General features: G+C 36.2%; 4 protein-coding genes across 6 annotated transcripts in view; 1 reads left to right on the forward strand and 3 right to left on the reverse strand.

Moving 5' to 3' along the window:
• Nucleotides 1–1399: 1399 nt before the first annotated feature.
• LOC107553179 (L-2-hydroxyglutarate dehydrogenase, mitochondrial-like) lies at nt 1400–6505 on the reverse strand. The gene is made up of 10 exons (XM_016235313.1): nt 6398–6505; nt 5646–5761; nt 5413–5564; nt 5194–5325; nt 3941–4103; nt 3824–3858; nt 3578–3745; nt 3339–3496; nt 2133–2211; nt 1400–1429 (listed from the first exon to the last, which is right to left on the reverse strand). The coding sequence occupies exons 1-10, from the start codon at nt 6487–6489 to the stop codon at nt 1400–1402; spliced, it is 1125 nt and encodes a 374-aa protein (XP_016090799.1). The 5' UTR covers nt 6490–6505.
• Nucleotides 6506–6683: 178 nt separating this feature from the next.
• Nucleotides 6684–13488, forward strand: LOC107553216 (ATP synthase subunit s, mitochondrial-like). Of its 3 annotated transcripts, none has more exons than XM_016235366.1 (5): nt 6684–6774; nt 6996–7109; nt 8324–8532; nt 9636–9807; nt 13111–13488. In XM_016235366.1, the coding sequence occupies exons 2-5, from the start codon at nt 7006–7008 to the stop codon at nt 13223–13225; spliced, it is 600 nt and encodes a 199-aa protein (XP_016090852.1). In that variant the 5' UTR covers nt 6684–6774; nt 6996–7005; the 3' UTR covers nt 13226–13488. The 3 variants fall into 3 exon arrangements, with proteins under 3 accessions (XP_016090852.1, XP_016090853.1, XP_016090855.1); XM_016235367.1 differs by having other exon boundaries at nt 6690–6761; nt 13111–13245; XM_016235369.1 differs by lacking the exons at nt 6684–6774; nt 6996–7109; nt 8324–8532; nt 9636–9807 and adding exons at nt 10773–11087; nt 12191–12362 and having other exon boundaries at nt 13111–13245.
• An 857-nt stretch (nt 13489–14345) lies between these two features.
• Nucleotides 14346–20583, reverse strand: LOC107553215 (cyclin-dependent kinase-like 1). The gene is made up of 10 exons (XM_016235365.1): nt 20315–20583; nt 19581–19801; nt 17563–17684; nt 17055–17127; nt 15929–16019; nt 15627–15827; nt 15452–15534; nt 15311–15367; nt 15063–15218; nt 14346–14468 (listed from the first exon to the last, which is right to left on the reverse strand). The coding sequence occupies exons 2-10, from the start codon at nt 19746–19748 to the stop codon at nt 14367–14369; spliced, it is 1053 nt and encodes a 350-aa protein (XP_016090851.1). The 5' UTR covers nt 19749–19801; nt 20315–20583; the 3' UTR covers nt 14346–14366.
• Nucleotides 20584–21791: 1208 nt separating this feature from the next.
• LOC107553180 (mitogen-activated protein kinase kinase kinase kinase 5-like) overlaps nt 21792–24927 on the reverse strand; it is a 30383-nt gene continuing 27247 nt past the window's right edge. Inside the window, exons 31-33 of the mRNA XM_016235314.1 lie at nt 24749–24819; nt 23431–23486; nt 21792–22738 (exon numbers count right to left, since the gene is read on the reverse strand). Coding sequence (XP_016090800.1) covers nt 22651–22738; nt 23431–23486; nt 24749–24819 — 215 coding nt within the window. The 3' untranslated portion in view covers nt 21792–22650. The remainder of the gene's footprint in view (nt 22739–23430; nt 23487–24748; nt 24820–24927) is intronic.

The raw sequence follows: 24927 nt of genomic DNA on the forward strand, positions 1-24927 counted from the left end.
CATGCAAGCACATACACACACACACACAAATACACAGATGAGAGATGGCTTGTGCTCTCTGCTCTAGTGTCTGGTTACATGCCGTCCTCCATTAGGCACTAAGAGCTACTCTACTGGGACCCCACAACACACATACACACATGCAGATACAAACACACACTCTACCCCTCTGTCTTCTCCAGGAATGGGGGGGGATGATAGTAGCAGACAGAAAAGTATTGATGTGGAGAATGGGAGAGCAGGCAGACAAAATGATAGATGTGAGCGCTAGTGAGTGTATGTCCAGAGTGAAAAACATTCAAGATGAGATTTAAAAGCAATGCTTCGTATATTTACATTCTGAAGCTTTAAATTTGGATGAGTAATATAACTTATACGGAACAGATCAGCGACTTAATTGATAATTCTGATATTATTTATTCACTCTCATAAAGTTCCAAACCTTTATTACTTTCTTCTGCAGAATGCATTATTTATTTTGAAGAAAGTTGGTAACCAGTTTTGGTTACTACTGACCTCCATTGTAAAATAACCACTGAGACATTTTTCAAAGTATCTTCTTTTATGCTCCACAGAAGAAAGAAAGGCATACAGGTTTGGAATGACATGTGGATGAGTAAATGGAGTAAATTAATTTAAATATTAGGGTGAGCTTTCCCTTTAAGTAATGATCAGTGAATATGTTGTTTATAATTAAAACTCTTTATTTGTCTCAGTGTGTCACTCACTTCACATTTATTTTTAAGGATTTGTTTGTTTTGAAGCATAAATCATTTTCTGCATCAGATGCAGCCTAAATTTTTCTTTCTCTCACAACCAGAAACATTCACACACACCATCTGCTCCCACAGTCTCCTGATGGTGCTGAGATATTTTTATTTGCAGTAGTGAGAAGAACAAGACGGAAGGGAGATCTGGAATACATTTTGTCATTTATTCTGGCAGGGAAGCCCTGGAATCCCTCAATCTCAAACATAAATAAAAAGAAACTAACTAAATTAGTGTATGTGTGTGCCTACTTAACCATATTTAGGCGACAAATTTGTACCCAAAAGTGAGCAAGACCTGACAAAATCGCCAAAAACATCCATTTGGGGACGTCCTCATTTGTAAAGCTGGTATAAAAATAGTTTTTTTTTTATTGTAAAAATGCAGAAAGTTTTCTGTGAGGGGTAGGGTGGGTTTAGGTTAAAAAGTGATATTTTCCCCCCTACTATGGAAGTCAATGGTGCTCATCAACTGTTCAGATAATAACATTTTTCAAAATATAATATTTTGTGTTCAGCATGAACAGAAACTCATACAGGTTTGGAACAAGTGGAGGGTGAGGAAATGATGACAGAATTTTCATTCTGGAAGTGAACTTTTAAGCAATTTATGCTCTAGAAAAAAGGGGATCTCAACTAAGTGGCCGGGGCCCACAGCAAACCTTTTAAATAAGACAAAACAAGCATTATAATAAGCTAAAACAACAAAAAATCAAGATGTTTCAATCTCAACAACTAAACGGCAACCTCAAATTCTTTTGAGGAACAAGGGTGCCTAGGAAAAACCTGGATATATGAGGTGTGTGATTTCTAGACAAGTAATGATATGTGACCCTGGACAAACAAAACCAGTCATAAAGGTCAATTTTTCGAAAATAAGCTTTACATTGATGTATGGTTTGTTAGGATAGGACAATATTTGACCAAGATACAACTATTTGAAAATCTGGAATCTGAGGGTGCAAAAAAAAAAAAGAAGAGAAAATCGCCTTTAAAGTTGTCCAAATGAAGTTCTTAGCAATGCATATTACTAAACAAAAATTAAGTTTTAATATATTTACAATAGGAAATTTACAAAATGTCTCCATGGAACATGATCTTTACTTAATAGCCTAATGATTTTTTGCATAAAAGAAAAATCAATAATTTTGACCCATAATGTACTTTTGGCTATTGCTACAAATATACCCCAGCGACTTAAGACTGGTTTTGTGGTCCAGGGTCACATATCAATAAAATACTGAAGAGTAATGTAAATTAATAAAATATTAAAGTAAAAAATATTAAGGGGCATTTCTATAAAGTGTATACACTTTTATAGTTATGTTAAGCTTTAAAATATATTTTGTCTTGAAATTTAAATACCTGAGCACTGGTAAACACACCTCTGTATATTTCCTCCATTCCATAAACAATATTCTTCATTACCAGCCTCTGCAGACCCCTACATACACACACATACATTATGAACATGAGCAAGGAGCCTGGTTTTTAATTCAAGAAACTGTCTTGAATGAACACCACTATGAACTTAAAGAAATATTCTGGGTTCAGTAAGCTCAATAGACATCATTTTTGGGGTAATGTTTCGACTCATCCCTTGTTTTATAAAAAAAAAAGAACAATAATTTAGGTAACGACGAAGCACTTACAAAGGAAGTAAATGGTACCAATTTACTTTAAAACCATTTATAAAAACATTAATTTGTCTAATAAAGCATATTATTTGAGCTGTAACATTGTCATTTTTATGGTCGTTTTAGAGTTTTAGGCATTATGTTGTCATGGTAACAAAGTTGTAAAATTGGATATAAATTTTATGTAAAGTTAGTAAGTAATTTTTTTACACTAAAAGCATGTTAACACACATTATTTAGTCAGGTGGCTATACTATTGAGTATTTTAGCATTTAATGATTGACCCCATTCACTTCCATTGTAAGTATCTCACTGTAACCTAGATTTTTTTTAAAGAAAACTAGGTGAAATTCATTTTTGTAGTAATCAATATTATGCCACAGGTGCTGTTGACTGAGCTTAATTAAACCCTGAATATTTCTTTAAGTGCACTCTATGCATGAGAATGTTAATATGAGTGTACACTACCATAAAAAGTAAGGTCTGTAAGATTTTTTCATTAGAATTTTTTATGCTTGTGCATTTATTTGAGCAAAAATACAGTAAAAATAGTAATATTGTGAAATAATATTACAATTTAAAATAATCATTTTCTATTTTAATATATTTTAAAATACAATTTATTCCTGTGATGGCAAAGCTGAATTTTAAGCAGCCATTGCTCCAGTCTTCAGCATCACATGATCTTTCAGAAATCATTCTAATATCCTGATCTGCTTAAGAAACTTTTTTTATTATTATCATTATCAATGTTGAAAACAGTTGCAGCTTAATATTTCTTTCCAAGATTCTTTTATGAATGGAAAGTTCAAAAGAACAGCATTTATTTGACACATAAATCTTTTGTAAATATTTTTACTGTCACTTCTGATCAATTTAATTTACTGACCCCAAACTTTTCAACTTATAGATGTCAAAGTGTATTTCATTGTACCTGTAGGAGACCGCATTAATGAAGTCTTGTGTGTCGAAGTCAAAGAGTTTATATCCCTCCCGTTTAAAAGCCAACACAGCGTTTGGGCCCAGCCAGACGCTACCGTCCATACGAGGGGTGAAATGGAATCCAAGAAATGGGAACCGTGGGTTTGGCACCTCAGCATACAAACAGAGTCCATAAACACACGTTCTCATATATCTGAGCATAATGTGTCTGTGTGGGGTGTTTCTACTCACAGGATAGATGTTGCCCCTGACCAGGTAATTTTTCTCTGGCTTGAGCACCAGGTAATCTCCTCTGAAGGGAACAATACGGGGCTCTGAACTACAGCCAGATATCTCAGACAACCGATCAGAGTAAAGGCCTCCACACGTCAACACAAACCTACACCTCACCTCCTTCCCCTGCACACAAACACAGCCATACTAAGACACCAACCCAAGAGATCATAAAAACATGATTCATACACATCAGTTTCTCACCTGTGAGCTTTTGATGATGATGGGATATTTCAGGCCTAAACACACATGAAGAGATGAATACATTGATATTAAAGAAAATAAAGAGGTCTGAGACTTTGAGCAGGTCACGTGACACACCTTCAGCACTCCCAGCTGGGCTTTCTGCTGCCACCTTAATGTCAGATGCTTCAAAGTCAGTTATCACAGTGCCACCCACTTCCTGGAAGTCCTTACCGTAGGTCAGAGCTACTAACTGCCAGTCAACAATCCCTGTGTTTGGAGAGTCCAATGCCATGATGCCCTATGGAGAAACAAAAAATACCATTCATTATTACATGTACAGTCCATTCTCTGACTGTTCGATGTATATTTGCAAGCAAAAATGGCACAGGTTGGCTGAAATCAGCAGTTCCCATCAGATCTGATTGGCTGGCACTTCCGGGACTTTAGGGTTGCACCAGTAAAAAGCTGAAATTCTGCTTCATTTTCTAATATAAACTGGGAAACTATTTGTTTATATTAATTTTGGACAGAAATTCTGATTACTGAAAATCACACTATAGTCTGTTGTAGTATTACATATTTAACAAAATATTATCTATAAACAAAACAAACAGTTATTAGTTGCATGTTATGATGTTCGGATGATCTCTTCCTGTCTAAATTGGCTTTTTTAAAACAAATGTATAATTTTGTAATATTATAAGACATTTGTAATATTACAAAAAGTTTCTATATCTAATTCTGTTCTTTTGAACTTTCTATTCATCAAAGAATGAAAAAACTGTATCAAGGTTCTCACTAAAATATTAATCAGAACAAGTGTTTTCAATATCGATGATAATAAGAAATGTTTTTTGAGCACCAAATCATCACATTAGAATGATTTCTGAAGGATCATGTGACACTGAAGACTGGAGTAATGATGCTGAAAATTAAACTTTGCCATCACGGGAATAAATTACATTTTAAAACATATTAAAATAGAAAACCGTTGTTTTAAATTCTAAAAATATTTCACAATATTAAAATTGTTCCTGTATTTTTAATAAAATAAACGCAGCATTTTGACATCTTCTTTCAAAAACATTTAAAAAATCCTTCCGACCCCAAACTTTTGAACTGTAGTGTATGTGAGGGCCAGCTTAACATAAACTGACATAACCACTGAGGTTAAAACACGTTATACAAAATACAAATACATACATGATAGTCATAAATAGGTTAATTGTTCAGTGTTTGAAACGGCAGGCCTAAGGTCACCTGAATCAGGTAAAAGCCAGATGACAGCACTTTTGCAATCTCCTGGTTACTGATCAAACCAGTGGATGGTACAAGAGTGGAAAATATGAACCCTATTTTTCATTAACACACAAACAGATGTCACTCACCCTGCAGTACGGCTCTTTCTCTCGGATGGCCTTGGCATCAATCAGCCGGAGATCTTGTACGTTGTTCATCTGACCGCGCTCATATAGAGCTTTCAGTCGGGGAATCTCCTCTCTCTCCACAGCTACAATAAGCTGAAGTCACACACATACACACTGGATACTATAGAGTCAATGCTCTTTGGTATCTGTGGTATTAAGGGGGCCTATGTTTGTTCTCACCTTGCCACATCTCTTATAAGGCACACCTTTCTTCTGGCAGTACTGATATGTCAGCGTGGCTCCACGAACACAAAGCTGAGCCTTCAGAGAGCCCGGCGTGTAGTAAATCCCAGAGTGGATCACACCACTGTTATGACCTGTCTGATGGAGAGCTGTGGGAAGGAATACACAAAAGAAATGAATAAGAAATCAAGGCGGATATGACGAAGTATCAAGAACACACACACACTTACCAAGTTCCTTTTCTTTCTCCAACAGGGTAAAGGTGAGGTTTGGGTGCCTGAGGATCAGCTCTCTGGAAGAGGCCAGTCCAACAATCCCTCCACCAATAATGGCCATATCGAATGAGCTACACATTATAACGGTATAAAATCAGCCGATATTGGATATTTAACCGTGCATAATTATGTCCCCTATTTATACAGTACATTTAGATAACATTTGCCTTCATCTAACACTCTCTTAAAGTGCAGTATAAATCTCTAGTATAAAATAATACTATTCATTATTATGCTGTGATGCCTAAATTCACTTGTAGCACTTAAAATGTCTGATTTTAGTTTGTAGTGTTTTATTTTTAATTTGGTGCCATTTTAAACCTGTTTGACTTTCCATTCTCTGTGGAACAGAAATTAAGACATTGATAACTGTCTCTAACTTTTTTTCTCCATACAGTGGAAGTCAACATTCTTCAAAATATGTTATGCTCCACACAAGAAATAGTCAAACAGGTTTGGAACGACATGAGGGTGAGTAAATAATGACAGAATTGAATATTTTTTGTGAATTATCCCTTTATCGGTGCATAGTGTGATTGGTTGCACTGACACAATATCCCTGTACAGTCACAATCCTAATTGTGATACTATAGCTGAAGGACTTTTAAGTAGGGTACTTAGTGTAACACTACAGTCGGAACACCTTCTGTCAGGTTAAGTACTCTGTACTGATGTTTTAAGTACTCGAGTGCTGTTGTTATTCTCACCCGCTGTGGTGTGCAGCTCTGCACGTTGCATACTTTGATCCCTGTGACAGTAAGCGCGCGCGCACAGATCCTGTACCGAAAGTTCGTATCATTATTCCACAAATTACGTTTTCACTTTTCCTAACATACTTATTAAAACCGTGTAATCATAGTGCTTGTCGCTGACTCGGTATGGTTTAATCTCAGGTAAATGAATCTTCTTCTGAAGCTGTCCTTCGTAGCCCCGCCCCCGACGTACACTCACTGACCAATGAGAGCGCGAGACGTAGTGGCGTAACGGGGGGAAGATCCGCAAGCGCGCATGGAGGACGCAGGATGTAAACACTCCGCGCATATACAGAACAGCACAGACCCGAACCGCAGCGTCAGTTTAGCAGGTTTTACACTATTTTATTTTGTCAAGGTTCTATGTATGGTATGTGTGTTAATGATATTCTCTCTGAGCTTTACGACGTTTAGAGGTTTGATAAATTACGTTGTCCTCTATATTCAATGTCACGATCACAGCGTACACGGATCAGTCTGCTATTAGAAAGTGTCATTAAACTATGTGTTTTCGTGCTTTGACATCTCGACTCTTTCTCTCTGTTTATCTCAGCCATATAGACATGAGATTGTTCACCTGGTCAGCGCGGAGGATTTTATCCGCACATAAGCAGCCGTCAGGGGGCAGTCGTGAGTTCTGGGGGTGGCTCAATGCTGTTTTCAACAAGTAAGTCTTGGATATTTAGTTATGTAACTACATTAATATTTCTCTAATGTCATAATTTACTTCCTTTCCCAATGCACAGCAGACTGTAACGCACCTGAGGCCAATTACAACAACCAAAATGTTGAGTGTGAGAGCCAGAAATATAAAGCGACTAATGTCTAGTGATTAGTCTGTTCCATAGAGTGAGGAATCCCTACAGAGACGAATCTAAGTCCACTAATTCACAACAACAGCTCTTATTTATAGTCTGAGCTTTAAAATAATAGCATCTAGTGTATGTTTTACGTGCTTTTACTGGTCATCATTTCTTTTTAGTTTCTGCATTACACTTGAACAGTCCTGAAGTGTGACAAATTAATTTTAAAAGTTCCATGTTGAACATTGCTGTACAAAACAGTTAATAGTGGTCAACAAATATGTTTTTCATTTATCAAATACTGATGGCAAAAAGCTGTGTTGCTACTGGATGCTATACATTTAGTGTAGTTCAGTCACAACAAATAAGATATACAGTGCCGTTCAAAGGTTTGGGGTCAGTGAGATTTGATTTGTATTTATTTGAAAAACACAAATACTGGTATTAAGCAAAAATGACAGTAAAGACATTTATAATGTTGTCATGTTATAATGTTGATTTATAATGTTATAAATAGTTTTCTGGTTCAAATAAATGCTGTTGATTTGAACTTTCTATTCATCAAATAATCCTAAAAAATGTTTCAGTTTCCACAACAATATTAAGCAGACCAACTGTTGTCAACATTGATAATAATAAGAAATGTTTCTTTAGCATCAAATCAGCGTATTAGAATGATTTCTGAAGGATCATGTGACACTGAAGACTGGATGATCATGCAAAAAGAGTACATTTTGAAATAATATTAAAATAGAAAATAGTTCATCTTAAACTGTAATAATATTTCACAGTATTACTGTTGTTCCTGTATTTTTGATCAAATAAATGCAGCCCTGGTGAGCATAAGAGACTTCTTTAAAAAAAAGAAAAAAATTGTCCCCAAACATTTGAATGGTAGTTTAAACAAAACTGAAAATGTGCACTATCCATTAAAAATGGCTACAAAAGCAGACATTTAATTGATCTATCACGGGTTTTAGATGGCCTGTCACACTGCAGCGCATGGAAGTCACTGCTTGAAATGTCATGTCAGCTTCCCAGATGCAGTGATCCGTAACTGTTGTGTTTTTCAATATAGAGTTGATTATGAGCGTATTAAAGCGGTGGGTCCTGATCGAGCTGCTGCCGAGTGGCTCCTGAGGTGCGGTGCAAAAGTTCGTTTCCGTGGTTTCGACCGATGGCAGCACGACTACAATGGACTCCCGACTGGGCCGTTGGGACGGTACCAGATAGAAGCCATTGATGCCACAGATTCCTGCATCATGTATCGAGGTTTTGATCATCTGGGTAAGTGATCGATTAAATGCATAAACACCCTTCTCATTGCCCTGACCCAGTTACCTTTATGAAGCAGAATTATCTTTTAACCTTTAGCATTGTGATATTACCTATGCAAATTGAATGAAATCATCAGTGAATAGAGAAGGTCAAACACCTGCTTCAACTCTAAGATCTCTTACTCCATTTGCTTCAGCAAAACACTCTTGCATTATTTATTAAATTAGACCCCAGAGAGGGAAAGTTTGTTAAGACGCTACTATGTGTGTGTGTGAGATGTGGTGAGACACTGAGACACCGTGTGTGTGTCACAGGTGAGGATGAGACACTGTCTGTGTGTCACAGGTGAGGATGCGAGGTTCAGTTGTGGGAAAAAGTGACGTAAAGCTAAGGGGTGTTTTACACAGACAGATACAGTGCAGTCCTCTCTTTTTTTCACTCACACTCACTGTCTTTTCACACATCCAGGTTTCCTATACAGTACACTACATTTGACATTTCTACACTTAATATGACAGCACCAGCATACTTCAACTTGCCCATTTCACCTAGTCATATGCCGACCAAATGATTATCAGAGGATGGCAACCTTGCATTTGTTGTTTATTTAGGATTTCTGTGGACGCAGAAGACAGAAATGATAATGAATACAAATATTTAATAAAACACAATGACATTGACACTGAAATTCTGCTACATAAGGTAACTGATTGAAAGTGACAGTTAATAAAGACATTAATAATGTTAAAAAATATATTTTTATAAATACTGTTCTTTGAACTTTCTATTCATCAAAGAAAAATCAGTTTCCACAAAAATATTAATTAGCACAACAGATCAATTTAATGCATTTATCTCTACTTAAAAATGTATTTCTTTTAAAAAATCTACTGACCTCAAACTTTTGAATGTATTAATTTATATATAAATAAATTATATATATATACAACATATTTATTTGTTTTAAAAATAAATCAAATGTAAGATTTTTTTAAAGAATTAAAAAAGTCAAAATGGTTGCTGACCATTTGGACTATATATTTATTAATTAATATTTACCAAAGGCATCTAAAGAATTGTTAGTACTAACACGCATTTGTTTTTTTGTTTAGAGGGTCTCGAGCACGTAGAAGAAATCAGGTTCAATAAGTGTATTTATATAGAAGATGCCTGTCTGGAGCATTTGAGTCAAATAAAGACGCTGCAGGACAGTTTGAAAAACATGACAGTAGTTTCCTGTGGCAACGTGACAGATAAAGGAATCATTGCTCTTCATCACCTCAGGTATGACAACAGCATCTTTAATTTCAGTTGGGCTCTCAGTATTGCCCATAATTTTGTTATGTATATCATATGGGCATGGCAATTGGATGATGTTGATAATCTCAAATGACCAACTATTGGAGAATTAGTCAGCCAGGGTTGCGTTTCCCACAAGCAGTTAAAGGGGTAGTTCACCCAAAAATGAACTCATCCTCAGGCCATCCAAGATGTAGATTTTTATTTTCTTAACAGTTAGAAGAAATTTAGCATTACATCACTTGCTCACCTATGGATCCTCTCCAGTGAATGGGTGCCATCAGAATGAGTGTCCATACAGCTGATAAAAACATCAGTAATCCACAAGTAATCCAAGCAACTCCAGGCCAGCAATTAATTTGTCCGTAAATAAGTCTTGTGAAGCAAAAGCTGCATGTATTATACTTTTATCAGCTGTTTGGACTCTCATTCTGACGGCACCCATTCACTGCAGAGGATCCAATGGTACGTAAGTGATGTTAATGTTATAAATAGTTTTCTGGTTCAAATAAATGCTGTTGATTTGAACTTTCTATTCATCAAATAATCCTAAAAAATGTTTCAGTTTCCACAACAATATTAAGCAGACCAACTGTTGTCAACATTGATAATAATAAGAAATGTTTCTTTAGCATCAAATCAGCGTATTAGAATGATTTCTGAAGGATCATGTGACACTGAAGACTGGATGATCATGCAAAAAGAGTACATTTTGAAATAATATTAAAATAGAAAATAGTTCATCTTAAACTGTAATAATATTTCACAGTATTACTGTTGTTCCTGTATTTTTGATCAAATAAATGCAGCCCTGGTGAGCATAAGAGACTTCTTTAAAAAAAAGAAAAAAATTGTCCCCAAACATTTGAATGGTAGTTTAAACAAAACTGAAAATGTGCACTATCCATTAAAAATGGCTACAAAAGCAGACATTTAATTGATCTATCACGGGTTTTAGATGGCCTGTCACACTGCAGCGCATGGAAGTCACTGCTTGAAATGTCATGTCAGCTTCCCAGATGCAGTGATCCGTAACTGTTGTGTTTTTCAATATAGAGTTGATTATGAGCGTATTAAAGCGGTGGGTCCTGATCGAGCTGCTGCCGAGTGGCTCCTGAGGTGCGGTGCAAAAGTTCGTTTCCGTGGTTTCGACCGATGGCAGCACGACTACAATGGACTCCCGACTGGGCCGTTGGGACGGTACCAGATAGAAGCCATTGATGCCACAGATTCCTGCATCATGTATCGAGGTTTTGATCATCTGGGTAAGTGATCGATTAAATGCATAAACACCCTTCTCATTGCCCTGACCCAGTTACCTTTATGAAGCAGAATTATCTTTTAACCTTTAGCATTGTGATATTACCTATGCAAATTGAATGAAATCATCAGTGAATAGAGAAGGTCAAACACCTGCTTCAACTCTAAGATCTCTTACTCCATTTGCTTCAGCAAAACACTCTTGCATTATTTATTAAATTAGACCCCAGAGAGGGAAAGTTTGTTAAGACGCTACTATGTGTGTGTGTGAGATGTGGTGAGACACTGAGACACCGTGTGTGTGTCACAGGTGAGGATGAGACACTGTCTGTGTGTCACAGGTGAGGATGCGAGGTTCAGTTGTGGGAAAAAGTGACGTAAAGCTAAGGGGTGTTTTACACAGACAGATACAGTGCAGTCCTCTCTTTTTTTCACTCACACTCACTGTCTTTTCACACATCCAGGTTTCCTATACAGTACACTACATTTGACATTTCTACACTTAATATGACAGCACCAGCATACTTCAACTTGCCCATTTCACCTAGTCATATGCCGACCAAATGATTATCAGAGGATGGCAACCTTGCATTTGTTGTTTATTTAGGATTTCTGTGGACGCAGAAGACAGAAATGATAATGAATACAAATATTTAATAAAACACAATGACATTGACACTGAAATTCTGCTACATAAGGTAACTGATTGAAAGTGACAGTTAATAAAGACATTAATAATGTTAAAAAATATATTTTTATAAATACTGTTCTTTGAACTTTCTATTCATCAAAGAAAAATCAGTTTCCACAAAAATATTAATTAGCACAACAGATCAATTTAATGCATTTATCTCTACTTAAAAATGTATTTCTTTTAAAAAATCTACTGACCTCAAACTTTTGAATGTATTCATTTATATATAAATAAATTATATATATATACAACATATTTATTTGTTTTAAAAATAAATCAAATGTAAGATTTTTTTAAAGAATTAAAAAAGTCAAAATGGTTGCTGACCATTTGGACTATATATTTATTAATTAATATTTACCAAAGGCATCTAAAGAATTGTTAGTACTAACACGCATTTGTTTTTTTGTTTAGAGGGTCTCGAGCACGTAGAAGAAATCAGGTTCAATAAGTGTATTTATATAGAAGATGCCTGTCTGGAGCATTTGAGTCAAATAAAGACGCTGCAGGACAGTTTGAAAAACATGACAGTAGTTTCCTGTGGCAACGTGACAGATAAAGGAATCATTGCTCTTCATCACCTCAGGTATGACAACAGCATCTTTAATTTCAGTTGGGCTCTCAGTATTGCCCATAATTTTGTTATGTATATCATATGGGCATGGCAATTGGATGATGTTGATAATCTCAAATGACCAACTATTGGAGAATTAGTCAGCCAGGGTTGCGTTTCCCACAAGCAGTTAAAGGGGTAGTTCACCCAAAAATGAACTCATCCTCAGGCCATCCAAGATGTAGATTTTTATTTTCTTAACAGTTAGAAGAAATTTAGCATTACATCACTTGCTCACCTATGGATCCTCTCCAGTGAATGGGTGCCATCAGAATGAGTGTCCATACAGCTGATAAAAACATCAGTAATCCACAAGTAATCCAAGCAACTCCAGGCCAGCAATTAATTTGTCCGTAAATAAGTCTTGTGAAGCAAAAGCTGCATGTATTATACTTTTATCAGCTGTTTGGACTCTCATTCTGACGGCACCCATTCACTGCAGAGGATCCAATGGTACGTAAGTGATGTAATGCTAAAATTCTCCAAATCTGTTCCAATGAAGAAAAAACTTATCTACATCTTAGATGGCCTGAGAGTGAGTAAATTCTCAGTAAATTGTCATTTTTGGGTGAACTGTTCCTTAAAGTTGATCATAGAGACCAGTGCTGCTAAAAGTTTCAGCCCTGGTGGATATATTGGTTAAATTGTCACTAGAGTAAAATCAGTGGCTTCTGCTACTGACATCACAAGTCTTACCTCCGATTGTGTGTGTATATATTAGGAACATGGAGTGGCTGCTTCTCAGTGATCTGCCTGGTGTAAAAGATAAAGATCAGACTGTGGACAGACTCCAGACTGCACTTCCCAGACTCACCGTAGAACTGGATCTCGCTTAGCCAATCACAGTGCTTCTCAGAGCACATTGGAAACCCACAACTCTCACAGACTCATTACCAGGCCAGACAACCCCTCTGGCTGATGTCCGTGACTTGCTGTGGCAACAGTATCCAAGCAACTGAGCATCCCAGGGACAGATGCAGAGAGCTGCTCTGCTCAGTCAACAACACCGAATTAGCTTTGATCAAACAACATGGAGTTGTTACATTGCCATTATCAATACATTGTAAAAACAGTTTTGTTGTTTCTTCATACACGACTTGTTTCATTTCTTATAAAGAAGCTATAGAAACAAATTTATGTTGCAGAAAGATCTTTAATGATTAGGCTGAAAACAACCAAAAACTATTTAATACTAATACTATTTATTTTTAACACAAACTCCCCCCCCCCCCCCCCCCCACATATTTGTGAATCACATCTCTCAAATTTGGCATCTGGTGCAACTCAGTGGCTCAATTATTAGCACCAGTCATAAAGGCAACAAAAATATCATTATGTCCACGATGGGGTAATAAATGTTAAACAAAATACAGGATTATGTCCAGGCCCACACAGAAAGAGCCACAGATTTCTGCACAATTCAAACGAATTCTACACATCCCTAAAGCCTTCATTTATTAAATAATTTGGCTAACTTGATTGTACTTTCAGCAACTCAGAATTCTGATTTTTTAAATCCATACTGGAAAATTCCACAGTTTTTATGTACAGAAAATCTGAAAAAAGTGTGTTGATTCTGTCTGGGTCTGGTTACGTCTCTAGAAATGATTTTAGTCATATATACACACTTCAAACATACATGAAGCATCATTAGGATTTATAATAAAGAAAAATATCTGGATCTAATAGAGGTAAAAACTAAAAATAATCTCTCACAGAGCAAACCCTTCTACAGCACTGATGTCGGTTTCTAATCAAACTATTAAACACAGCATTCAGTTTTAACAATATTAGTATTGCTGTTGTCATTTTACATATTACAGAAATGCCTCTGTGAGTCTTTGGCAGTGTGACATCATTGTTCTACAGGCAGAGCAGAGCCCTTTGTCTATCCTCACACACACACACACACACACACACATACACAAGCTGGGAGGTGGTCGGTCAGGTCTCGGGTTCTTGATGAGTGGACATCCATCATATGTTTGGCAGATGATAGTTGAATTTGCGCAGGTTGTTGTAGTATTTTCTGTTCTCCACAGCTGGGAAGATGGTACTGCTGGCCAACTGAGGCAGATACTACACAGACAGAGAACGAGGATTTCAAATATTAAACTAAATAGGTTTTTATGGTTTTAGGTTTTAGATTTTTATGGGTAAAAGTAAGGGTGGGCAGTATGACCAAAACGTTTTATTAATCTAGTGTATTTTTTTTTTAATTATTTCGTAATATAGTTATGTTTATACCTGAAAATAAATGATCAAATAAAAATAATAATAAACATAAATATATAAATAAATATTCTGTTACATAAACACTGTTCAAAAGCTTAGGGTTGGTAAGTTTTTTTTAATGTCTTTGAAAGAAGCCTCTTATGTTCACCAAGGCTGCATTTTTAAACAAAAATACAGTAAAAACTTGAACTAACTCTTTCTATTTTATTTTCTATTTTAAAACAGTTTAATCCTGTGATGGCAAAACTTAATTTTCAGCATCATTACTCCATTCTTCAGAGTCACATGATCCTTCATCTCCAGTGGTTTATCCCTAAAATATTTTTAGGAGATAAACTACTGGAATAATTGATAACTACTGAACTCCATAGCTTCACACACAATAAAGGTCACACTGCCCAGCCCTAGATGTGAGTGTTATAGTCAATGGCAACAGACCCCAGGAGGCAGGTGTTTGCGTGGTTTGCGTGTACGTCTCTTGCGGTCCAGTTCACGTGTCACACTATCGCTCTCTTCTCGCAGACTGTCAAAGTATGGCAGTTCTAGTAACTGCTCACAGGACAACCTCTCAGCCGGGTCCATCCGCAGACAACCCTGAGAAAGACAGACAACAGACAGACGTGCTTGTACTGGTTCTGAGTGCGCAGCGGACTTCTGTATGAATGGTGTGTGTGTGTTTAACTGACCTTCATGAGGCTCAGCGCCTGGTATGAGAGATTTGGATACTTCAGTTCAAGAGGCTCCTATAGATTAGACACATATCGAGTGTGAACGGGTTTACTTTTTAAGAGCTTCAGAAAATAAACTTGAAACCTTGATCATCTGACCATCTCCTGTGGTTTAGGGACACAAACTCCACTGAAGAACTGGTTAGTGCTGAACACCTGCTGGTGTCGAGGAATCAACTCGCCTATGAACACAACAAAACACAAATAAATTCTATTCATTACATGCATCCATTCACATATCATATGAACAGCTGGAGTTATGTGTGTTTCTTACCCAGAGATTTCCTGAGCAGATACAGCTGGTCGACATCGGATTTGCCCGGCCATAAAGGAGCACCAGAGAGCAGCTCTGCAAACACACACCCTATTGCCCAGACGTCCACTGGCGGGCCGTACTGTGTGTCTCCTACTAGCAGTTCTGGAGCTCTGTACCACCGTGTCGCTACATAATCCGTATAATAATCACATGGACCCGCTGGAAAAGAGTGAGTTATTAGATGAATGGAAAGTTGAAGGTAGAGAGAGTGTGTGTGTGTGTATGGATATATATGTGTGTATGTGTGTGTACACACGCACTGAGGATCCTGGCAAAGCCAAAGTCACAGAGTTTGATGACTTGATGTTTGGTGATGAGAATATTTTCAGGCTTCACATCTCTGTGGATACACTAAAAACACATTTTTAAATTACTCAGTCTCCTAAAACGTCTGATTTAAAACAAAATTAAGACGCTTTACTAAAATTAAACTGATTTCTTTCACAGAGTCATTAGGTGGTGGATCCACTAAAATTAGTGCTGGTTCCAATTCTAGACTGTTTATGATATGTATACATATATACATATGATGTTGGGGATTTACTAAAATAGGTGGCAGATCCAATTTGTGAAACGCAACGCAACAAAACAAAATAAAAATCACTTTTAAATTAGGGGTTCTAGGGGGTCTGAAAATTTTGAATTAAAAAAAAAATTAACAAATATGTTAGCTTAAGATATTCAATTAATTCATAAATATGTTTAATGCAATATATATATATATATTTAACATATTTAAAGAATTTGAATACTTTATACAAAGTAAACATTTTCTAGATAATATTTTAATAACTTGCTTTAGTACAGTCACAATTTTTTTTAATTTAGGAAAAAAAGAAATTTCTTTATCAGGGTTATAGTGAACTAAAAAACTGTTTATAATTATATAATTTTTTATGATTCATTTAAATTTAATAATGTAATATGTTTCAATAATAATAAAAACAATTCTTATTTTAATTTAGCTTAACTTGGTGTACTAAAATAATTAAATAAAAAAATTACTTAAATTGGTAAAAAATTACTTTTGAAATAAAAAGTAATAAAAACTATATAGACAAATAAGAAAAACTACTAAAATGACAAAAATGCACAACAAAGTAACTAAAAAAAATTAAAAAATATATTTAAAAAATTGAAAAAATATCCAAATATCAATAAATACTGTAAAAGTACATCAGTGGTACTAAAATAAGACTGTTCTTTATAATATAAGTCAATATTACACAAAAAAATTCTAACAGTATAAAAGCAGCTGCCTTTATATTTTATAAAAGGGGTACATTTCAACTCTTGAATCTGGGCAAAGGCATTACATCTGTGAAACTAATACTGTTAAGAAGGCAATAGAGTGTGAGACAGCAGCAACAAGTCTGAAATTCTTACGTTTTGTTTGTGGCAGAAGTTCACAGCCTGAAGTGTTTGCCAGATGATGCTTTTAACCATGTGCTCTGGAACGCTAAGTGAACACACACATACACACAAAAAGCATTACAATGCAGCTGAACTCAAACCTCACTTTAACCATTCATTCTTCTCCATTCCTTCTGTCTATCTCAACCCTCCTACTGAACTCCACACTAGCCCTATACGTTCTGATGATATAGTGTGTATGTGCATGCATGAGTGCTCTACTGTGTGAGCTTTGTTGATTCTTGACTTGTAAATCAAGAGGATGACACATAAAGAGTTAAATGTTGTTAAATGTTTAACAGTGTCTCCCTCAAGTGCCCCACAGAGGACAAATGCATCCTGCTGTAAACATTCCACTAAAGACATGCTGGGCGTCATAGCAACAAAAACACAATATGTGTTAGTGTGAGAAACACAGAGCTGTTTTATAGGTGTGTCTGCATGTATGTGTGTGTGTGTGTGTGTGTGTGTGTGTTCTCACCCTCTTGGGTATCTTTCCAGCTCATTTAGGACGGTGTGGTCGCAGTACTCAAACACCAGGTGCAGTTTTCTCTTTCTTCTGAACACCTCAATCAGATTCACCAGGTTTGGATGTTTCAGTTGCTAAACACACACACAATGTAATGAACAAATCAGGATTTTTATGAATGGAAACATATCCAAAAAAGTCTAAGAACACTAGAGAAAATGCTTCTTATCTGATTCTAATTTAATTAAGTTTTTCAGAGCATGTTAATATTTGGTTAGTCCCTTTTTTGCTTTAAAGATGAACGCTACAAATATGTGTAAAACCTAATAATCATGTTCTCCAGCATAATCTGAGATGTTGCTTTAATGAAAGGAAGAACATCTGATCGTCTGTTCAGAGGACTTCACATAGCCAATGTCACAAATGTTCTTACTTTTATAGTGAGCAAATACTGCAGAGTCTTAAATATTTCTTATTCATTTTGCATCATCAAAATCCTAAAACTTTATTTATAAGTTCAGATGATAAAACTTTCATATTTCCAATGCAGTCTGAAACGTTTGACCCCACTTTATGTGTGTACATTTGATTTAGCATTCAAGTGTTTACACAAATATGTTAAAAAAAGATTAGCAACTTTCCATCTTATCAAATGTTTCATAACACACACAATGACAAGCACACCCCATATCAGTGTTGATATTGTTAACTAAAACTTAATTTCTGATAATTGAAATAAAGCGGAAATAAAATAAAATATAAATATTAGATGGAAAAACTTTAATGGATGGAAATGTTGCCTTGGTACCTAACTGAAATAAATTAGTTGAAGTACGCAGAACACACTTAAATACTGCCTCGCTTTGATGTTGATCTAAATGTGAAAAATGACACATACAGGGCTGGAGATAAAAATTTTATATTTTATTACGGTGTAATTACACAAAGAAGTACTACTATAGTAAGCACATGTAATATGTAACACGGACACTGTACAATAAAGTGTTACCAAAAACTCTTACTGTATATTTTTCTGGGCCTCTTTACCTTTTTTAAAAAAATAACATTTAGAAATTATTTTGGGCCAGTAAAAGTTCCGCTAGGGGACCAAACTCCTCACATTATTTTTAATTTTCATAATATCAGCAGGTCACTGAACTTTATTTCTTATTTTGTATTCTGAGGTAACTGAAGTCCTCCTTGTGCTGAAAGACATTACTGTTATGTAACATGATTGAAAATAAAGCTTAATAGAAATATTTTTTACAAATTATTAATGATATAAAATAAAATAATTTATTATTAGTAAAAATTACTAAAATTAAAATGAAAACTGAAATATAAAAAAGCTACAAATATGAGAATAGTATATAAACAATAGTAAAATGACACTGCCCCATATCACCAACAGAAACAGATCACCATCCACCCCAGAATAAATCCTAGAACCATCTTCAACTGCAAGAGTTCAGAAGTTTAGAGTTTAGAATAAACTGGAACCCCCTTTAAAGACAAAATAATAAATGACTTAATAAATAAAATAAATGGATAAAGTCTGTGGTACAGCAACCTCCTGGAAAAAAAATCTCAAGAAAGGCGAAGGGAACAACAAGAATATTCATCCATCCATTCATGCATAACAGAGTGAAATTAATTGGTAAGCCAGTGTTGGCTGATATGTCAGATCTTCAAAGGGCCACTGCTTTGCTCTCAGCTCAAAGGAAAGAGTTTGCAAATCACACAAGCGTTCCAGACACCGATTATTAAAACATCCTGTCCCACTAATGAGACCAAAATACTACTAATACTATTCTTCAAGTCTACAAACGACGATATTAACAAAACAAGAATCAAAAAGACTTCAACATCTGCAGCCTAAACTGCTTGGCAGGTCTTACTGTCTGATGGCTGGGTACCTGGCCATCCTACAAAACCAGCTTGTCCAGGATGGGGAACTACTTTAAACCAACAAATCATTTTAGGCTGGTTTATGCTGGGATTATTCCAGCAGTGTCAGACTGAGTGTGTACCTTCAGCATGCGGATTTCTCGGAGCGCTATTTTCTTGATGAGGGGATCATCCTCAGACTCCACAAACTTCTTGATGGCAACGATCTGTCCGGTGTCTTTATTCCTGCACTTGAACACCACGCCGTACGAGCCTTCGCCGATCTTACTGATCTTCTCATACTTCTCCATCTCTGTGACACCAGCAGAACACACTTAAGATACTGCCTCGCTTTGATGTTGATCTAAATGTGAAAAATGACACATACAGGGCTGGAGATAAAATTTTTATATTTTATTACGGTGTAATTACACAAAGAAGTACTACTATAGTAAGCACATGTAATATGTAACACGGACACTGTACAATAAAGTGTTACCAAAAACTCTTACTGTATATTTTTCTGGGCCTCTTTACCTTTTTAAAAAAAATAACATTTAGAAATTATTTTGGGCCAGTAAAAGTTCCGCTAGGGAACCAAACTCCTCACATTATTTTTAATTTTCATAATATCAGCAGGTCACTGAACTTTATTTCTTATTTTGTATTCTGAGGTAACTGAAGTCCTCCTTGTGCTGAAAGACATTACTGTTATGTAACATGATTGTGGTAAAGATCCGTTCTAGTCAAGTCTAACTGCTCTTGTGTAACGTACTAAACTGTCCAGTTTACCTCAGCGCCAAGAAAACTCTAAAACATAAACATACAATATTATCTAATAATATATAGAGAGCATAACGTTAGGTATCCAGCTTACCTTCCAATGTCTCATCCAAATATTTGCTTTATGATAAAAAATGAAAGCGTCCACAAAACAGCAGTTTTCTGAGCTCGAAATTCGTCAAATAAGCGGAGCTGTGTTGTGCTGAGTGAGTCTGACGGTCAGATACAGCCGTGCGTCCGCGCACCGCGACAAATGTGTTTGAGTTCGCATGGAGAAGAAAACACGCTATTTACAAGCGGCCCGTCGCCATAGCAACCGCGTCGAGGCTCCGCCTCCACTCTGCGCGCGCTTCAATCTGCACAGCAACACGCTGAAAGCGCGAAACAATCCGCGCGATCTGACCTCAGATCAGCCATTTACGAAACGAGAGCAGTGGGACTGTTAATCCCTGCATCCTATGACATACATTAAATGTCGCGCAGTTTTTTCCACCTGTACACACCTAACAGTGTGCGCGAGCGTAAGGTGACTTTCTGTTACTTTACTTTTAGTCATTTAGCAGACGCTTTTATCCAAAGCGACTTACAGATGAGGACAACAGAAGCAATCAATTGTAGTATTAAAACAACTAAAAACACTACACTATAAATACTACTTATACACATTTTAAAAATAAAGAAATAAAAATGACAAATGCATACAACAACATTTCAAAACTAAAACACTTAAATGAAAAAAAATAAAAAAAATAAAGCTAAAAACAATTCAAAAATATTAAAAGAACAAAAAGGTACGAGTATAATGATTCTAACATAACACTATGCCAAACACCAAAAAACTACATATTATATGTACAGCCACGCACATATACATATCTATACATTAAATATATATATATATACAGTGGGTACGGAAAGTATTCAGACCCCCTTAAATTTTTCACTCTTTGTTATATTGCAGCCATTTGCTAAAATCATTTAAGTTAAATTTTTTTCCCACTGTATATATTATTTCATTTCCATTTTGTATGTTGAAGTACTGAAATAACTCAAAATAAATCAAAGTAAAACTTAATAAAAAGCCTATATAGACATAATAAAAAAAACTAATAAAATGACAACATTACTACAACTGTAACTAAAACTAAAATAGATAACTAATACAAATCAAAGTACATTAGTTCATCAGTAATCCTAAAAAAATAACACTGAGGCAAACACACATGCTAAAATAACAGCAACTTACTGACACATAGTAAGAAATAGATTATAAAAAAACTGAAACAGAAGTGGAAGGAGAGATAAAAAGCGATACTTATGTGACTGTTAATCACTCTTTCTTACACATAAATCCGCAAGACAATGTTATTTCTTATTAAATAAGGTGTAAGAACAACAAACCAGCCCCTTAGCTGGTCACACAGCACACTACAAACTTGTATATAGTGTACTTGTACTAATTAGTACAACTACAACAAAAATACAAGTCCAGATATGTTGGTTTCGAGATATTTTCATTATAATTAGTGTATTTTTTAAAATCTGAAATAACTTTCATAAACATCCCAAAGTAGTAACAATTGCCTTTTTATTACGAAAGCTGCATACATTAAAACTAAAGCAACGGAAACACTTGAGATATCACAGTAACCTCACATCTCCCATGTTTAGTCATTTTTAAATACAAAAAAAAGAACATGTACAAAAGTGCTTACATGGTGCAACTATTGAATTAAAGTTACTTTTAAAAAGAGATAACTGAAATTGTAAAATATTACTCCGCTGGAGAAAATAAAACCGCTACAACAAACAAGGAGAAAATGATCTGCAGCAGAAAAATATTCACTCAGTAACATGAGGGCCAGATGCTTCACTCACATAACTCAGCTGAATAAATAACACTCACTCATTCTCCCAAAACTCTCCCCTTTAGCCGGCATGAAAACCTGACATTTTAAATCCACATTAACACAAAACCTCAGAGGTTAGTTACGTTTAATAAAACCGTTCCCTTATATGGCACTTTTTGAGCAGCAATGCATTTTGCTCAATGTTCTATCTTTACAGCTCTAATGTTGGTTTAATGTTTAGAATGATTACATTTAATAGGGTTTTTAAAAAAACAAGTATTTAACACAGAGCACTATTGCTCGCAGTTCTGGCGATTGCTTGCTTGATTTGCAAAAATCTGATTGGCTGCTGTAGGACTGCATGATGTTTGATTCTGAATGCCTGAAATGGCAAGAAGTCTCTGGCGGTGGGCAGCGTATGGCATAAGGCTGCAGTGAGATTTAGCACTAAACACAGTCTGCTCATCAGCTCAGCTGTGGTTGTCCAGCATTGGTGCCGTTCCAAAACGAATGCATCATGGGTACTGCAACAGCTCCGGGCGCAGGGTGCAGCATGCCTGAACGGCTGAAGGAGGCGGAGCTAATAACTGTTCTCATGTCCAGCCAGGATGTAGAGGTTACTGAGAGCAGTAGGGTTATCTGTAGGCCGGCTCTCCAAAACAACAACCCTAGAATGCACAGAAGGCCACAAATATTAACACACAAATCAGAATCAACATGTACCATATAGAGGAGATGAGTGTAAAAGGGTGGAAGAAAGCCATGATTATGCAAATATTGAGGGGTTGTGTGAGGTTGGTGCAAACGGGAGGCTGGTCGTGTCCTCAGCAGCAGGCGACAGATGAAATTACAGCACTAAGACACAAGCCTGGCACTGCCAGTGTAAATAAAATATGGAGATCTCAGAGGGAGAGTGAAAGAGAGACAGAATGTCCTAAAGAGGGTCTTGGGGGTGGTGCAGGGCCATTGTGTATGTGGCATCAATGTATGGTGACACAAATACGTTTTTGTGTTGGCAGAATGTTGGCAGGAAACAGTCTGAGACAGCAGAACAAAACCCTCATCAATGAGCTTGGGTGTTAAATTGACAGACCTAATTTAACCCCGTACGTCATACAAAGCTTCGGTCCCCCCATAAACCTAACCCAGGGCTTCCCTCACTATAGAAACAAAACCAGTAGAGACACTACGTTCTCCCTGTTGGCTTTTTCCCTCCTCTTGTCTCTATTTCTGTCCACTGCATGTGCAAAGGTAAAAAGACTACATGTAAAGTTTCTGGGAAGACATAGAGGCAGAGAGTAATGTTTCCAGGAGACAAAAGAAAGAAAGAGAGACAGAAATGATTTGATCCGGTTCTAACCTGTCTGATCCCAGGAGTCTGAACACTCTGCTTGGGTCCGAAATCTCCTGTGTCACCTGCAGACAAGTGGAAAAAAAAAAAAAACCTTTAATAAACAACTGTATACCTGCCGAAAACAAAGTTCCAGGAGAGCTATTTAATGAAACTTTTGTACATGCATGCATATAAAAAAAAAAACACTTACTTGTCCACACATTTGAAAACTCAATGCAAAAAAAATTAACAAATAAAATATAATGCTGCTGGAGCTGTAACTACAAAACTATACAACTAGTTGATTCGTGAAGTTTAATTTGTTTACATAGGTGGTCTTTGTCAGAAAGACCAGAAAATTAAAATTTGCTGAAAATTTACTTAAATTTAACATTACATCACTTGGTCACCAATGGATCCTCTGCAGTGGATTTTGATGAGAGAGGACAAAATGGGATGGACTTTTTTATTGGAGGAAGAATTATTATGGATTAGGGACTCTATGGACTCCAGTACTTTGGCGGTTTGAAGTTAAACATTTGTGTGGATTATTGTGATGTTTTTAGCTGTTTGGACTTTCATTCTGACGGCGCCCATTCACTGCAGAGGAACCACTGGTGAGGAAGTGATGTAATGCTACATTTCTCAAGATCTTTTCCGATGAAGAAACAAACTCATCTACATCTTGGATGGCCTGGGGGTAGATTTTCAGCAAATTTTCAACTTTGGGTGATCCATTCCTTTAATAATGATAGTCAAACACCACAACCTCCTAATCAGACCTCGATCTACTCCCATCCCAAAAACTTTAAACAATAGGTGAAAATTTAGCACGTGGGTTGTGTTCTCAAAATACAATGGTTGGCAATGCAGGTGCACCACCTGGCAGGCTGTAAAGCTCTCCCTACACACACACACACACACTGACACACTCTTTTGAGGGGTGTAGGTGCCAACCGCTTTTCATTGGAGTCAGAGAGGAGGAAAAACAGCTGAATAATTTAATTCATTACTCTCTGGCCAGCTGGAGCTTTCTGATTGTACATGAATTTAACATCATCCATCACACCCTGTCATCTGTGTCTCACACACACACTCTCTCACTATCATATTTCATAAACATTGTGCTTCACCTCCAGAAGACCTTTGGCCTTTTATTGTTACACGCTACAGAGCCAAGGAACGTGAAACAAAATCTCACACACATAATACAAATACATACCATCTCTGCACACACAAGATGTTTCACCAGAAAGAGTGCTTGTGCTAGCATCACAGGTCTGAATGCATCAACAGATAAATAAATATATACTAATAATGCAATGTTGATACAATCTGCGTTTACCTCATTTGATTTGAAACTCTTCCCTTGCATCCCATGTTTCCAGAAGGCCAGAACACTGTCCTGGAGACACACTGACACAAACACACACACACATTTACATATATATATATATATATATATATATATATATATATATATATATATATATATATATATATATAGGCTACAGAGTCCTCAGA

This window comes from Sinocyclocheilus grahami, unplaced genomic scaffold (genome assembly GCF_001515645.1).
Source record: "Sinocyclocheilus grahami isolate Dianchi unplaced genomic scaffold, SAMN03320097.WGS_v1.1 scaffold466.1, whole genome shotgun sequence".
NCBI classification, from domain to species: Eukaryota; Metazoa; Chordata; class Actinopteri; order Cypriniformes; family Cyprinidae; genus Sinocyclocheilus; species Sinocyclocheilus grahami.

Excerpts from the sequence above, each read along its gene's own strand:
- LOC107553215 (XM_016235365.1), bottom strand. The coding sequence starts at position 19,748 with ATGGAGAAGTATGAGAAGATCAGTAAGATCGGCGAAGGCTCGTACGGC. Across the intron at positions 17,685-19,580 it reads GAGAAATCCGCATGCTGAAG|CAACTGAAACATCCAAACCT; the intron begins GTACACACTCAG and ends GTGTGTGTTTAG. Across the intron at positions 15,535-15,626 it reads TCTGCTCAGGAAATCTCTGG|GCGAGTTGATTCCTCGACAC; the intron begins GTAAGAAACACA and ends TTGTGTTCATAG.
- LOC107553216 (XM_016235366.1), top strand. The coding sequence starts at position 7,006 with ATGAGATTGTTCACCTGGTCAGCGCGGAGGATTTTATCCGCACATAAG. Across the intron at positions 8,533-9,635 it reads TCGAGGTTTTGATCATCTGG|AGGGTCTCGAGCACGTAGAA; the intron begins GTAAGTGATCGA and ends TTTTTTGTTTAG. Across the intron at positions 9,808-13,110 it reads ATTGCTCTTCATCACCTCAG|GAACATGGAGTGGCTGCTTC; the intron begins GTATGACAACAG and ends TGTATATATTAG.
- LOC107553179 (XM_016235313.1), bottom strand. The coding sequence starts at position 6,489 with ATGATACGAACTTTCGGTACAGGATCTGTGCGCGCGCGCTTACTGTCA. Across the intron at positions 3,497-3,577 it reads TCAGGGGCAACATCTATCCT|GTGCCAAACCCACGGTTCCC; the intron begins GTGAGTAGAAAC and ends TTGTATGCTGAG. Across the intron at positions 2,212-3,338 it reads ATTAATGCGGTCTCCTACAG|GGGTCTGCAGAGGCTGGTAA; the intron begins GTACAATGAAAT and ends GTGTGTATGTAG.